General features: G+C 38.8%; 1 protein-coding gene across 8 annotated transcripts in view; it reads right to left on the bottom strand.

Moving 5' to 3' along the window:
* Window positions 1-677: 677 nt before the first annotated feature.
* apoba (apolipoprotein Ba) overlaps window positions 678-13,880 on the bottom strand; it is a 60,651-nt gene continuing 47,448 nt past the window's right edge. For all 8 annotated transcript variants that reach the window (XM_086049177.1, XM_086049175.1, XM_086049172.1 and 5 more), the window contains one exon: window positions 678-6,102. In XM_086049177.1, the coding sequence (XP_085905303.1) occupies window positions 836-6,102 (5,267 nt within the window). In that variant the 3' untranslated portion in view covers window positions 678-835. The remainder of the gene's footprint in view (window positions 6,103-13,880) is intronic.

Genomic DNA, 13,880 nt, shown 5'->3' with positions numbered 1-13,880 from the left:
AAACATTTCCAGGGGTCTGAATACTTTCTGTACCCACTGTACATGCTCTTGATATACTGTATTTTATTTTTGAGAATAATTTTTTCAATGCATGTATAATAGATCCACTATCCTAACACAACAACCAAGTTTTTGAAGCAAACAACAAAATAACCACATGCTGCACTTTTTTTCCCAACTGCAAATACTGAATTGCATAAAAAAATGACCAATCAAGGACAGGACAAAACTGCTGAACAGCAAACCAACATTAAGTGCAAGAACTTATTTTGTAAATTTTTTCAAATTATTACTCAAAAATGTTATATTATTGTGATACTATGCTTGTTACGCATGTCATTCTAAATCCACCTTAAAATATTAGCCCTACTCACCAGTTGCCCATTCCTGATCTAGGAGTTATTGAATGTTGCAATTTACAGACAGAAATCCACCCTGTTGGTGAGACTGGGGGAAAACGGAAGGTTGATTAGACAGTTGAGTTTGTGGTTGTTAAGATCTCATCCACATATGAACTCTCTGAACTGAAACAAAATCGACATAAGTTCAATAAAGGGGTATCTGTACTTTGTTACCTCCTACCACTGCAAATATTAAACACAGACTTCTAGCATGCTGCAATCTGAGCAATAATGTAATGGTTATGACGTCCAGTATTTGTACGCATGGTTATCACAGTGAACCTAAAGAAGAAGTCACATGTTATGTTTCCGAGCAATAAAAGGTCAATGCTGTTCTGAAGGAGAGTTACAGTGTAAGTCGGAAGCTTTATTTGACTCAAAGACTCTGAAACATGGATGGCAGGTATCTCTAGGAATGGTAGCATGGTATCTACCTATCTAAATTTAGCCTGTATTATGTTGACATTGTCACTGATGTAAATTGGCTTTAAGTGCAACTCAAACATATGTAAGTTTGGGCTCTTGTTGTAAATAAGTTTCAGGTGTGCATCAAATGACTGTTGAGGAGTGGTAAGCAATGTTTTTAATGCAGTGTGTTCCCAAAGAGAAATGTCTTTAACTTCAGGAGTCGTAATTGCCAGGAAAGGTATAGTCATCGATGGTATGGCGAAAGGAACCGTCAAAAAGTCCACATTGGCTTCTCCGTAAACCTGGAAGTTGAAGGTAATGTTCATTTTATTATGCTCTGCTCCAATGTTGTAGTTGTACTTGTATTGGTTGAATCTGGCCAAACCAATCCAGTAAGTCTGTTGTTTCTGAGAGTTGAATTTGGCACCATGGTCCTGCTGCAGATCCACCCTACCAGTAAGTTTCAAGGGGAAGACCATCTTTATGGTTGCTTTATTCTTAACATCATACACAGTCTCAAATGATTGGGACATGAATTCCAGAGTGTTGTGAATGGAACCAGTCACACATCCACTGAGTTGTGAATGATGATAGGCCGTCAATGCGACTTTCAAGTTCCGGATATGGACTTCTCCACTAGCACCAATGACACTCTTCGTATATGGAGATTCAGATTCACAATGAGCACGTAAAACAATATGGCTAAATATGACGGACTCCAATGTCAACATTTGCTTCACTTTTAATGCGGTACAATCTGTATCTCCAACAAAAATTAACTTGGTAGTGTTGAAATTGGTATGAAATTCTAAAGTGCTTTCATGTGTACCTTCATCTGAGTAGTTTTCTACAGACCACTTTCCATGAGCAATTGTTTTACCACTCCAAGTAATTCCCCTGGCCACCCTAGATGCCATGTAGTGTTTCACTGATGTCTGACTTGAAATTTCCATTGATGGGATGTTGAAGTTGTGGTTGTAAGACATGCTTGTATTTACGGAGATTCCACTCGTGAGTGAGAGTGTCATGTTACTAACCAAGTCTGCTGTGTACATTGAAGTAGTGGCCTTTGATACAGTCTGTGAAGAGACCTTAGCCGAAGAACCCATGAGTACCATGGATGCATCATGATCAATGGAAAAAGTCAAATGTGAAGCTTTCAACATTTCTGTAAATTTCAAATCTTTTAATCCAGGTGCCTCTAATTGAGCCATTGCATCAAAGCTATATTCCATAATCTGGACAGTTGATTTGGCATGAGAATGAATAGTGGCTGCAAACTTGGGGTTTTCTGGAGTGGATGGTGAATTTTCAATCTTTCCTGTAGTACCCAGAGTATACACAGGGGAGTTGACTTTAAATTCACCTTGAAACTTCCCCAAAACCTGGACACAATTCTCATTAGGAATATCAGTTAGTTTGATTCCTGGCATTGGGAGTGATGTGGCTTCAAAGTCCTTTCTATGTAAGATGGGGATGGTGATGTTTGGAACTTTGATATCTGAAAATGTGATTTCTGGAAAGGTGACGTCTGGTAAGTCAAATACGTAAAGTACTTTCAGGTCACCAAAAATCTTGTTCGGATCAATGGCAGGCATTTCAAATTGTTTGATATAATCTATCATTGCAAGGATTTTGGCTTTGAGCTCCTCAAAAGACATTGTAAAGGCTGGAACTGTGATTGAGCCAATAATGTTAAACTCTGGCACTGAAATTTCTGCTGGAATGGTGATTTCATGCAATTTGTTCACGTTGATTGTAAACCCAGGAATGACAAGGTCTGTAAAAAGCAATGTGAAACTGCCAACCTGAATCTTAACTTGATTTAATTCATTCAAACCGCCATTGATGGTTTGCTTTATTTGAGAGAGGATCTCATTGTCATTCACCAATTTGCTGATCTCCCCTATCAGTCGGTCGATCTTCACCGAAATGAAGGCAAGAATATTATTGTAGGATTCACTTGCTTTTTGGAGGTAAAAGTACACTTCATCTCTGATATCCATGGCAAGAATTCTCCGCGTGATGTCTTCGATGACATCCTGAACTTTCATTTTGATGTCATTGTAAAATGTACTGTCCATCACATGTTTCAGCTTCTTCAGAGACTCGGCCACTTTTGTGTTTCGGAGTTTTTCTATATAACTGTAAATTGTTCTTTGAACCTTGCGGATTAATTCCCTGACAGCTTCAATTTTTGACACAATCTCATATGTTTTTATCCTCTCCTTTATGTAATTCATTAATTCTGCAATGTTCTTGTTGGCCTCATGAACAAATGAATTATAGTCAAAGTTCTTCAGGGACTCAAGAGCTGTGGAAACATCAAGTTCTTCTAGTCTTTTCTTTATATCAATTTGCCTTACATGGTTTCTCAGACTGTCGAGCAATTTTAGAATTTGACCATGAACAAACTCAAATTTGATACGTTTCAGCGCATTGACTAATGAATGCACGCTCTCCTCAATTTTCATTTTCTTGATGAGGATTGCGGCCTGATCAATTATTTCTTTAAATGCATCACTCAGGTCATATTTTGAAATGTGATCCCTGATGTAGGAATATATTGCATTGAGTTTGTAGGGGATTTCATATTCGTCAAGCCAGCTGACTACAACGTCGTTCACAGATTCCATCACATTTGCAATGTCTGTGTAAGGAATTTCATACAAAAGTTTCTCAATGCCCATATTGGTTGAAAGAAGAAACTCGTTCATTTGTTGAAATAATATCCGAACATCAAAACTCTCAATTTCGTCATTCATGTCTGCCAGGATTTTTGTTATTTTCTCTCGTATTCCATACTTTGAATCTAATTCTTGCAGCCAAGCAATGCTGCTGCTTATGAGTTTGTCTAAATCAACCTGTTCAACAATGTTAGCTATGGTATTCAGGGCTTCGAGTAGCAATCCCCTGATATTATACTTCTCACCAAATGCATGCAGTTTATTTTCAGTTACAGTAAGCATGTGTGCTAATTTTTGAGGGATGTGCCTTGTCTTGATGTAGTCATTGATTGAAAGAATTAGGTTCCTCATTTTAGCAGCAATATCTAACACTTTATTTTCCAAACCCTTATTCATGCTAGTCATCATGACGTCCAGATCGTCCATTGTTACATCATACCCATTCAAGAAGTAATCAAGTTTTTCCTTAATTTGATTCACTTTGTTTTCCAAATCCATTTCTTTCATGAAGTCACTGACTTGTGATGGTAACTGATCTAACTTGACTCTGAAGTCAGATATCATCTGATTAATATTCAGGTCGTTAATATACTGTTGAAGTGTTTCCAAAGCATGTATACATGTGTTCTTCAGTTGTTGAAAAGCTGCAAGAACAGAAAATGGAATCTGAAACATATGACAGTTGCTACTCTTGTCATATTTGAGGAAACCAGTTATACTGAATTCCTGCATTTCTATTTGCGATCCAATATTGTTGTTCAATCTGTGGAAAGCATCTGTGAGCATTACTTCCGAAAACTCAAATCCAGCTTTTTGTGGGTTGTTGTAGGCACTGATATTCTGTTCATAAGAATGATTATGTAGTTTGGATTTCATTTCCCACATTAGAGCTTGACCACTTGGCATTAGGAAACCTTCTAATTTGTTATCTAATTGAGTCGAGATTTCCCAATTTGAAAGTGCATGCATGGTTGATACTCTGCTGTCATGTGAGCATACAAAAACTAAAGGCTCAGCTTTAACTAGCAACTTACTGTACAGTTGCCCTGTATGCCTTCCATATAGATTGATTTCTCCATCACTGTTGAAAAAGGCATCAACTGTAAAGATGAAGGGCAGTGCTTGGGTATGTATCATACTGTCAGAATGGAGAAGCTTAGATTTGATGTGTGACTCACAAAAGCATGTGGAGGAAAGTCCAGCAAACTCCAGTTCACTAGTTTGACTCAAATGTGCACCCAGTAGGTTTCCAAAAGTGTTAGATTTTATTTTACCTGCCATGCCTTTGTAATTTATCTCATAGGTGTGTTTAATGTGGTCTTCTCCATAAGATCCATTTGTGGATCCACTCAGTTCCACCTTAAATGGCTCCAACTTTATGTAGCCTTTTTTGTTCAAACTGAGATTAAGCCATTTCAGTGCATTTGTCGCATCCAATGTCATGACAAATGGCTTCATGTAAATCTTGGTGTCTTGCTTATAGTAAATATCTTCACAGAGGATGTTGCCAGAGGAGCGAAGGGCTAGGCCCCATAGCGTGAGGGTCAGTGTGTGGCTATTTTCTGTTTTCATCTGACCCACTGTTCCCATGCTGGTACTAATAAACGTGAAAGCCCTTCTGTCCAGTAGTACATTTACATTATTTCTTGTGCTTGCATTGAACACATTACCATTGAAGACACCACAAAAAGAGCTTTTCTTTGCCGTAACTTTACCCTCAATATTCAGTTCGCCATAGCCTTCCTGGGCCATTGCTTTAGTCATGGAGAACAATGATGCTCCGTTGCTGTCTATGGATCCACTGAAGAGATTTTCGAATATTACAGGGCTGTATTGAATGCTATTAGTTCCATTTGTGGTCAAACCATTTCTGTCAAACACAATGGATGCTTTGTGCAATCCTCGACCTATGTCAAAGGTGAGCGAGCCATCTGAGTTTACTTCAAGCCTTCTTGAGTTCAGTGAGCCTATTATAAGGTAATACGCCTGATTGGTTTCATCATCTGCCTTTGATTCGGCTTTGATGATAACCATATGTTTGGACACACCAATCTCAACTTGGTTTCTCAGCATTTTCCTCCCCATTTTAGCAACACCACTACACTTCAGGGTTAGTTGTGAATCTTTATAGTTGAGTTCTGCCACATGATTGAAGATGTCTCTCTGGGCATTTGTTTTGGAGACAATGTTCAACTGAAAGTTAGTATAGACTCCATGGATTGTGTTGTGAAGTTGCAGAAATGGTGAGTTAAAGCGTAAGATGGACTCTCCTCTGCCTTTTCTTTCTTGCGGGTGCAGCTTGTAACTGTTGCTATAGGAGCTATTAGTATAGAAAGAACCAATTTTAAGGGTTCCGTCCCAGGTGCCATCTCCTGTGACTTCATTTGAGTCTATAATGGAAGTTGACTGGGCAACATAGTGGAAAGAGGTGTGGAGGCCCAGTGGACTAGATACTTCAATCTTGTAATTGGCCTTTGCATGAAGTTTGTTGGTCACATCCAAAGTGTCTGAGGCACTCACTCTTGTCTGAATGAGACAGTGGCTAAAGGAATTATTCAGTAGATACTCAAGATGATCATCTCCTCTTCCTGACATCATCCCAGTTCCTTGAAACAGACAGAAATTACATTACTAACAATATCAGAATATTTATGAAGTGATGACAGTGCAAACATAAGAACAAACAGGCAAATAAATACAAACATAATAAAGAAATGAAAATAATAATAAAGGCGGCACGGTGGTTGACGCGTTAGCACGCCTGCCTCACAGTGAAGCGGTCCGGGGTTCGATTCTGGGCTCCAGCCTTCCTGTGTGGGGTTTGCATTTTCTCCCCGTGCCTGATGGGTTTTTTCAGAGTTTACTCTGGTTTCCTCTCACATTCCAAAAACATGCATGGTAGGGTAATGGAACACTCTAAAATCAGGGATCCCCAAACCTCTTTCTGTGAAGGCCACATAACTATAACATTATCTATTAAATAAATAGTAATTAGGGTTGGGCATAGTTTGAATTTGGACGATTACGGTTCTTTGATTCGATTCCAATTCGTAACGATTGTCAAACATAAACATAACAAAAATAAAAGAGGAGTTATTGTTTAACCTCCCCTTTCTTTTTGCTTTGAACGTATATTTCTTGGCCTCACTGGCTATCCACTTGTGACAAAAAAGAAAAAACTTTTATATCAATTTTTAAAATGAGTGCTCTTCAAACAAGTCTTGAGTGGGGAACTCAAACGTCTTTGAGTAGACAATCAACTATGTCGGTGTCTTGTTGCCATAAAGAATTGTGGGTAATATTCTTTGGTAAATGTTGTTCATAAGCAACCTAAGCTAAAGGCGGCTTAAAGGTTGCATCCGGGCAACTTTCCTAAGCATTTGTACATTTGAATGATCCTGTCCTCCAAGTACTTTCGGGTCATCTCTTTTGGCTAGGATAGGAATGAGAATTCAAAGAGGTCCCTATTTAGTGTTACCTACGGGCAGCTGCTCAAAAGGGCAAGCCGTATATCTACTATTCATGTACTGTATTTATGGTAATGGTAAGAGTGAGTTCAGTGACAGGATTGAGAGCAAGTGAGGGGGTAGCAAAAAGCACATGGAGAAAAACTGATGAAAGAATACACACTTTTACACAATCTATAATTGAAGAGGTATCTGGCCAGAGGAGGGGTATGTTCAGACAGGGGTACGGTCAGACCAGAAGGGTACTGGCAGAAAGGAAAAGGTGGGGTTTTCTTTTCTTTTTTTTTTTTTTTAAATCTCCCTGTGACGTAACCTGCCTGCAAACAGAAGTGCGTCACTTTCTCAGTATCAGCGGTCAAAGAGCCTTGCCTTCTACTACGACGTACTGAGAGAACAGTAGGTGACGCTGCGTTATCTGCAAAAATATGTTGTATATTACATTTAAATTAAGCAAATTATAAAATTGACTGTTTATGATTGTAACATTATCAAAAAATAACTTAACTTCATTACTTGTGTATATTTCACCCTGTTTCCGTGAGCATGCCGTGTTGTCGGCAAAGGACATATGTATAACTTTTTTGCTTGGTTATTATAATGTCATACTATATGTAATAATCACTACAATCATTTGTCATCAGGACCTCAAACAGGTTGTTGTTTTATTCAAAGTGTAACTGTCCTCGGACGTCAATTATTTCCACATTGGAGTCAGACATTGCAATTCATGTCATTTAACAAACGGTAAAATGTAATGACCACGTTATATATTTTTATATCTACAATAGTTTAACATTCCCTTTTTGCAGATGCATCACTCCATCATTCAGGGAGATATTAAGTTTCCAGTGCAGCGCTGCACTCAATGCTGCAAATTATATCATTGTTCGCTTTGCCCCAAATTCAAACCTGCTCGTCTCCCTAAAGTTCTCCAGCACCTGGAAGTGCACATAAAAAATACCATCACGTTTCAAGCACGTTTACCCATATTTATATATACATTGGTCTCTGTGAGTGGTTGACGTTTATTTTAAAAATACTTAAATCTTTTATAAAAACTATGCAGGCGTAATCTATCCTGCAGAAGTTATGCTCATTACCATTGCCCAATGTGTGAAGGAACATTAACGAGGAGAGATAAAATGGAGGCACACCTCAAATCTTGCAAAGAAGCTGGTCAAGCCCCAACACCTCCCCAAACTGTTACTCAAAGTACAGTCTTGGTTACCTCAGCATTGGCTGCCCCTCATCCTCCAAAACACAACTGCAATGGTCTCCTCTACATCACAACACCAAGATTAATGAAAAACTGTTGAAGGAACAAGTGAAAAAAGGGCTTGTGTCACATCATTTGATGGACATCACCTTTAACAAGTTTGGACAAGCGGTATTTGGTAAATGTGGTTTTCAATTAATTTGTTGTATTTACAGGGGCAATATTAGATGCCATGAGAACATTAAAATTGTTGGTTTTTAAAACCCCAGGAACATTACACTCTGAGAAGTGTTCACAACAACAGCCCTTCCAGCCTGACACACCATTACAGCTACTCGGACCCCACCCAGAACCAAACAAAGGTGGTTATTAGTTTTTCAAAATTATTTTGTTGTTTTACCATGTCCTTTTCTCACTTAAGTTCTTTTTTGTAGACAATATAATTTGTGGAACAGATTGTGAGTCTATTGCTAAATATGACAAAGTCAGACCTTGTAGAGCAGGGGTGTCAAAGTCAAATGGACGGAGGGCCAAATAAAAAATTTTGCGACAAGCCGAGGGCCGGACTGATAGAATGTTCATTGAAATATTTTTAAATGTCCAGATTGGATCGGGTCCTTCGCGCCTGCTGATGATGTCACGCTTTATATATCTGTAATATATTTAAATATATAGTGTAACGAATTGGGTTATCTGTGTTGTGGTCGAATTTGTGTCTTGCCAAGTTGTGTTGTTTCCTAGGTTAATGAATGCATCGCGCGGCTCGCTGGATGGTAGGGCATGCGAGCGAGAGTAGCGGAGGACGAACAGGAGAGCCGTTGCCCTATTTTGACTGAACGGTTGTCGTACTGTATTGGCGTCGGCTGTGGCCCACAGTAGCCGGTTGGACTAATAAAAACATGATAATTAAACTACGTCTGACGGCATGTTCTGTGAAGTCGCTACAATATATTTTAAAGCGTGACGTCTTCGGCAGGCGCAAAGGACCTGGTCAGATCTGCTACCCACACCGGCTTGCTGCGGGCCGGATCTAATAATAAAGCTATATCATCCCAGGGGCCGTAGAAAACCTTCTCGCGGGCCGGATGTGGCCCTTTGTATTGTATTTTTGTTTAAAAATTGATTTTTGTGTATGTTTTTTAATCCGCTTGACTATGTCTAGGACACTAAAAAGTCTGTGAAAGAGCTGATAGTGACAACTCACACAGCTGCCCTGATGCATGATGACTTTTGGAGTCTTGGGCTGGATAATGAAATGGAATCGACTGTAGGTCACTTCCAGATGGATGTCTTTTGATTATGTCCAAATACAAATACACGCAGAAAAGCCAAACAACTTGTACTTTTTTTTCCAATTGCAGATAGGAAACGCTTGCTTTGACCCCATTGAGCAGATTGCCCAATCTCAGGTGAAAAAAAAAATAGAAAATGTGTCCTCGAAATGTACTTTGTCTTATACTATGTAATTGAGTGTCTGATATCTTTTCTACAATATATTACACAGGGAAAGACTATAAATGTTGCGGACCTTTATGTTGTGTTAACATGGAGGCGTCCATCATGACCCCTTCCTAAGCTTTTAAATGGACTTTCATACTAGAGTTTGCATTGTATAGCCACTCCAGCATCCATTTCAGCCCGGTCATCCTGGAAGGGGGATTCCCCCCATTTGTGGCCCCTTCTCAAGGTTTCTCAATTTTCCCCAGATGGGGTTTTGAGTTTTCCCTTGCCCTCCTGGGGGTTATGATCAGGGGATGTCGCCGTGGTCTTTTTAGAGCCCTTTGGGACTTATTTCCATTGAATAAATTTGACTTGACTAAACCTTTTGAGTGTCATGTCATCTTCCAAACCGCTTATCCTATCTAGGGTCGCGGGGAGTTGCTGGAGCCTATCCCAGCCGTCCTTTTGAGTGTGTCTTTTTGAATAACCAATTGAACAGTTTTGAGTACAAACAGAATACAGTTTTTGTAACCATTAATCATGGTGAATGTTGAATGTGAAGTATCAAAGACAAGAAAAGATCATCTTAAAATAAATAATTGTGTCCATCTCCATCTTTCATATTCAGTTAATTTAATTTATGCTCCAGCCTAATGTAGACATAGTAAGTAGTGGTTCAGTCTAGTGTCTGTTAATTAAAATTAAAATGTTAATTATAAACATAAGACAAACGCTGCAGTGCAAAATGCATCTAGAAGACAGTTGGTTGATTCATACATTACGATTTTATATGTTTTTATTTGTTATGTAGCAGCCACTATTGATTGATTGTCCTCATTTCGGACATGTAAATAAAATTATATTGAAATTGGAATTAAAATATACATTTATGTATAGGTCAAACAAAGAAGAAAATAAAAACAAATTGAAAATATGGCAAGGCAAAGCACATGCTCACATGCTCGAAAGGGGGTATGAGTAGTACTATAGTCCTAACCCCTTACATAAGATCCTACTTTTCCTGTAATATTCTAAATTACACTAATAAAAATAAATAAACAAAAATTATACAATACTTTCTATGTCGCTATAAAAAAACTAACTTATGAATATTACAAACAATTATAATAATAAATAATTATAAATAGCTACTGGACGTCCATGTTACAAAGGCTTTCATGATGACGTTCCTGTCACGCTGCTTACGCTGCCTGATCGTCACGAAAAAAAGGGAAAAAAAGTGCCAATAGTAATAAGCTGTGTTAATGCGCGCTTTACGTATTACAAGTGGATGGAAAAACTGTACGCGCTTTTATTTGCAAAAATTTATCACCACCACCACTTCTTTTCTGACAGTACCTAGCAGTACTAAACACTGAAACATGGACTGACTACATCACGCGCAGCCAGCCCAGTCCACCAGCAAACAAGTCCCTCTTAACCCATTAAAGCCTGAAGCCCCTCATGAGACATCTCTATAAAACCTACGTTCGTCTTTGGAGTCCCCCTTGAAAATCTGACATTTTCGCCACCTACAAAATATTTAATATCTCAGCCACAATAGCGGATAGAAACATAATTCCAAAAGAATTTGAGATCTTAGATGTGGTTTTCACACAGGCACGAGTTTATTAATCTTTACTGTTTCAATCAAAGATGCAAGTGAAGCACTATTTTTATTTTTTTTTTAATTGAGTGGTTATTACCATGCTGTATTCTCTTACAAAGACGTTGAAATCGTCATTGTCTATGAACATATATCTTGACCATACATCACGTTTAGATGGTTTCACAGCTTTAAAGTCTACTAGCGTGTCGTTTATATCACTGCCGTGACTTATAGCAGAGCTCCCGCGATCGACGGCATCCGCCATTAAGCGAAAAAATTCCACATACCCCAAGACAACTCACGACACCGTCACATATATATTCTGATGCATTTCATTGGCTAAGAGACAGAGAATTGGAATAAAAAAAGAAAATGACGTATACGTACGCTCTCCGGCTTTAAAGGGAGAAACACGCAAACAGCGCTCCCGGCTTAGTGGTACAAACACAGTAATGCGCTCCCGTCATTAATGGGTTAAACTAATTGCAACTAATTCCCGCACTGATTTGGTGGCTGAGCTGGTGACTATAGTTACCAATCAGGAAGAAGCAAGGGGAGAGCTCCCACACACACACAACTTAACGGCCACGACTGCCGTAAACCTACCTATGGGCAATTTATAATTCACCTCATGTACATGATTTTTGGAACATGGGAGCAAGTCAGAGTACCTGTAGAAGACCCACACAAGCACAAGTAGAACATGCAAATTCTACAGAGGAAGACTGGAACCTGGATTCGAACACCGAGCCATTGCCGTTAGAACTGTGGTGCCGCTGTGCTAACAACTCAACCACTATGTCTCCAGGAACCAAAGCATTAACTCCAAAAATATGTTACTGTATTCCTGGCTTTTTTTTTCTAAGGTAAAGAACAAGAGACAGCAAATAAGAAAGGTGTGATAACAACCATAGAATTGTAAACGGAACTTAATGCAATGAAGGAAAACCAATACACGTCTCCGTCCCGGCTGCACAATACAATATGGCTAAAGCAATGCTAAGTTGACAACAATAATCAAATCAGAATGAAGGTAGAATGAAATGTAAATTCAATAGAAAAGATTCAAATTAATAATTTAAATATTATCCTTAACTAGCATTGCCTCTATGTCCATCATGAGCCATTAAAGATAAGGTGAGTACCAGTACATATTTTAGTGATATTTTAGTGTTTTTGCTTGCGGTTATATAAAATCTGAGGTTAACCATTGACCCATTGTGTTCTACTCTAGGACAGCCACTGTATTACACACCCGGACAAAATTGTTGGTAACACTCTGTTAATGATAGCAAAACCCACAACGGTCAAAGAAATAACTTGAATTTTACAGAGTGTGAAAAAAAAAAAAGGAAAAATTGAATGACAATCAACCAATGAAAATAAGACATTGCTTTTGAATGTTGGTTAAAAAGAATTAATTAAAAAACAAATCATGAAACAGGCCTGGACAAAAATGATGGTACCCCTTGAAAACATACAACAAACATAATTTGACCATTGGGACAATGTTCCACCAAGTTATGTCCTCTAATTAGCATCACAGGTGTCTCTAAATTTGTAATAAGTCAGTCGGCCTATTTAAAGCAGAACAAGTAGTCACTGTGCTGTTTGGTATCATATTGTGTGCCACAATGAACATGGACCGGAGGACACGATGGAGAGCGTTCTCTCATGAGTTTAGGAAGAAAATTCCAGAAGCACTTTAAAGGTAAAGTGAGAAGAGATGGATAATACGAATGATAACAAAAGAGCCTCCAAACAAATTCCAAGGTCAAGGTCCATCAGTGTCGAATCGCATCATCTGTCGTCGTTTGAGTCAAAGTGGACTTCATGGGAGGCTACCAAAGACAACACCAATGCTGAAATTGGAAGCTCGGTCTCAGTTGCAGGTCTTGGGTCTTGCAACAGTATAATGTCCCAAAACACCCAAGCATGCCTAAGAGCAAAACATTACACTATTCTGAAGTGGACATCTACTGTACCAGCCTTGATCTAAATCCTATTGAACATCTGTGGATGGAGCAGAAACGTGCTGTGTGGAGAAAACCGCCCTTCAAACCTAAGACAACTGGAGCAGTTTACTCATGAAACGTGGGCCAAAATAACCCGCTGAGAGGTCCAGAAGTCTTATTGAAAGTTACAAAAAATCGTTTGATTGCAGAGATTGCCTCAAAAGGTTGTGCAACAAAATATTAAGTTAAAAAACTTAAAACATATTTTTTTCAAGAATATGTTCTATGAAAGCCCACTAGTTGAAACAAGGCATTCTGATAAATATTGTGTTTGTGGAGTAAGAGTTAATCCACCCATTTTTAGCTATCTCCGGGGGCGGCCATTTTGTCACTTCTGTCGACTGAAAATTACATCACAACTGCCTGAGGCTCCGGTAATGACCAATCACGGCTGACCTATTTTCTGATTGGTTGTTACCTGAGCCTTGAGCAGTTGGGATGTCATTTTTAGTCAACAGAAGTGACAAAATGTCCGCCCCCAGAGGTGGCTAAAAACGGGTGGATTTTGCTGCTTAACTCATATTCCACAAACGCAATATTAATCAGAATGCCGTGTTTCAACTAGTGGGCCTGCTGGGAACATATTCTTCAAAAAAATCTTTGGGTTGTCTTCCACTTGAAGGGTACCATCATTTTT

This window comes from Filicampus tigris, chromosome 13, assembly GCF_054856515.1.
Source record: "Filicampus tigris isolate MCC_2025a chromosome 13, RoL_Ftig_1.0, whole genome shotgun sequence".
In the NCBI taxonomy this organism is placed as follows: Eukaryota; Metazoa; Chordata; class Actinopteri; order Syngnathiformes; family Syngnathidae; genus Filicampus; species Filicampus tigris.
Note: the sequence above shows the minus strand (reverse complement) of the source record. Positions and strands in the feature narration are given on the sequence as shown.